The sequence below is a fragment of the Acanthisitta chloris genome, unplaced genomic scaffold (assembly GCF_000695815.1).
Source record: "Acanthisitta chloris isolate BGI_N310 unplaced genomic scaffold, ASM69581v1 scaffold33134, whole genome shotgun sequence".
Taxonomy (NCBI): domain Eukaryota; kingdom Metazoa; phylum Chordata; class Aves; order Passeriformes; family Acanthisittidae; genus Acanthisitta; species Acanthisitta chloris.
This window is the reverse complement of record NW_008668197.1, coordinates 24,308-27,334: the sequence shown is the minus strand read 5'-3', so window position 1 is coordinate 27,334 and position 3,027 is coordinate 24,308. Positions and strand designations below refer to the sequence as shown.

Genomic DNA, 3,027 nt, shown 5'->3' with positions numbered 1-3,027 from the left:
GAATTAAAACTTTCCTCCTAGTGTGCTAAGATGCATTTGCATCATTCAAGGCTTCAGAATAAAAAAAAGAGCTCCACTTATGATTATTTCATAAGCTACCAGAAGTATTAGAAAGAGTCCAGCAAGGGGCAGATGATCACTGCATGAGTAGCAGTGTCTTTAAGACATCCCTGCTCCAGTTATCAGCCTGTTGCTGGAGCTGATCGTTCCTCCCAAACTGATGTTTTGTCTGAATATTCCTTTAGCAACTTCAGGCAAAATTAGCCATGTTTGATCAAATAGTTTTAATAACTGATAAAAGCAAGTCTGACTGATCATTGATGGGAGAAGTTAGTGAGCAGACTCAGAAATAACTCCATCCCTAAGCTGGAGGGAAATTGGTGAAGAACAGGGAGGGTTATTCTTGAGTGGTCCAGCTGGATCAAAACATCTGTTCCTGTAGTTTGGTTAATGTCCTGTACCAGCAAAAGACTGCAGAAGAAACAAAAGAAATAAGGTAAATGCCTTTTTCCACCCAAATTTTCCCATGATCCTGTTACCTTTTAAGTGGGTGCTGAGTAAGTGGTTCTGATTACCTTCAGGATTCTCTTCTTGAAGTGCCCTCTTCCCATTCCCACATCGAATGAGAAGGTGGTGCACTACTCGTGGTGGGAGCAGCCACACACCTGGAGTGTGGCTGAGGGGATCTGCATGTCAGGCTTGGGCTGAAGTGAGGAAAAGAGGTTTTGCTTATGCCAGGTGTAGGACTGCAATCTCAACACGCTCCTACCAATACAGACAGGGCACCTAGGAGCTGAAAGAAGGATTCAAGGAGTGTGAATATGCAGTAATTAATAATGGATGATTACCCCAAGTTCACTGAAGACAGTAAAAGATGAAGTTCTTTATCCGAATTTTAGTATTGTAGGAATTTGATTGTATAACTTCTGGGTTTTGCTACAAATCCATAAAGTGATTTTTCCTCAGTTACTGTTAGCCTGAGCGCTGCTGTGTCTCTTACTGGAGGCCAAGCTGTTTCTAATAGTTCAGCATTTTTGAGACTAATGCAGTCAAGTTGATTCAAAGAGGCACATACTCAATTAAAGAGTTTCTCAAGCAGTCCAATATGATCAGAATGAAGACTTTTTTTCACATCCAGACTCTTGTCTCTTCCAAATTCACAGGGGTGATCATGATATATCCTGACAAGAGTGCTGCAGCTCTCTCTTCTGTAAGATGTGTTGTATTTTGCAAAGCTTGGTGAGCAGCACCAATACTGAGCTGGGAAAAAATGCCAAAACAGTTGGAGAAATAATGGTTTAATTTTTTTCCTCTACAGTATAGAAATGCAAATCTGAGAAAAAAAAATCTAAACAGGTTTGGTAGAAGTGGCTTTCTTAGAGTCAACAAGAAAAAATTGTTCACAGTTTTGCAAAATACCTCATTTCTTTTCCTGCTTAAATGCCTTTCTACTTTATTTTTTTACTTTAGTATTTTACCTTTTAGAATTAGTTTCATACTTTAAAATATTTTCTTTAAACAAAAGCAGAAGGTCAAGCATATGAATTGAAAGTATCAATACAGAATATTTCAGCATGTCTGAAATAAAGCGTTTGGTTTTGCAAACACTGAACTAAATGTATGTTTTTTTAGCAGCAAAAAGCTACTAAGAAGTTTTGACCTAAATGCTCAGTTTTGGCCCCCTCAGAAACATCCTTTTCAAGCAGATTTGTAATTTTACATCTCTGTTTCCTAGCTCTATTTTGGAAACAAAGCTAAGAAATCATCTTAAGACTAAGATAAGTTGATAATTCTTAGTGTCTCTTAGTCCATTACTAATTTCCCAAGAGACAATATTTTGCTGTGATCCTCAGGTGAGCATTTCAGAGACCATTTATTTTCATAAAGACTTTGTGGGTTATTGAGGTAGGTTACTCTTTGTGGGGATTTCAGCTGCTGTGGTGCTGTGTGTGTGAACACCAGGGCAGGATCAGTGCACCACTGCACTGGTTGTTGGAGTGGAATTAAAGGAGAGCAAATGGGAAATGTTCTGTCACTGTTCATTTGAATGTACAAGTGAATTTGCCTTGGTTGTGTTCGTAAGCCGCTTGCATTCTTTTTATGCCATCTTCCTTGTGCTTGAGGTTTGCTGGTGTGCAGTCTGGATTTAAGGTCAAGTGCTCACTGACTATGGATTTTAGATTTGCTAAGACTTGAGAATTCACACAAGATTAGGAGCTACACCTGTTTAACTGCAGGAATAACACTGAGCCACAATTCAGGAGCACAACTAAAATTTTGCAATTCAGATAAACCAGTTGTAGAATAAATGGCATCTGCAAAAGGAAAATTTAAATTAATAAATAGGTCTGAGAACATCAGGATCTGTTTCCATGAGTGGAAACTGTTCATGACAATTCAGCCCTTGGCAAGAATGGGAGAGTAAAATGGCAGTGTTTTCTGTTAGTACTCAGTGTCTGATGATTTGTCAGAGGCCAGTGAAGCAGTCATAGCCCAACAGATGAATTACTGAATCACATTTATGAAGCAGAAATAGTGGCTACTGTCCATGTGTCTGGCATGTCTTCCAGTCTTTCTGTTTAGCAGCACTGTAAGGCATGTTTTATATGCACACACTTAAGCTGCATATATTTTTGTTTAACAGGCTTGCCTGTTTGCCCAGAGCTGACTCGAGAGCACATTCCTAAAACCAAGGATGTGGGTCACTTTCTGTCTGTTACTGGGACTGTCATACGCACCAGTTTGGTGAAAGTTTTGGAGTTTGAACGGAGTTACATCTGCAACAAGTGCAAGCATGTGTTTGTTGTCAAGGCTGACTTTGAACAGTACTACACATTCTGTCGTCCATCAGTCTGTCTTAATGAAGATGGCTGCAACTCAACCAAGTTCACTTGTCTCTCTGGAACAACCTCTTCCCCTACCTGCTGCAGAGACTACCAAGAAATCAAAATTCAGGAACAGGTAAGAAAAAAAATGATGGAGAAAAAGGGGGAGGTATTAAAGTGTAGATGTCTCAAGTCAAAATCT

The 3,027-nt window shown here is 39.4% G+C and overlaps 1 protein-coding gene across 1 annotated transcript in view; it reads left to right on the top strand.

Annotated features, from left to right (window-relative positions):
- MCM9 (minichromosome maintenance complex component 9) overlaps positions 1-3,027 on the top strand; it is an 11,654-nt gene that overhangs the window by 1,485 nt on the left and 7,142 nt on the right. The window contains exon 3 of the mRNA XM_009072805.1: positions 2,645-2,961. Coding sequence (XP_009071053.1) covers positions 2,645-2,961 — 317 coding nt within the window. The remainder of the gene's footprint in view (positions 1-2,644; positions 2,962-3,027) is intronic.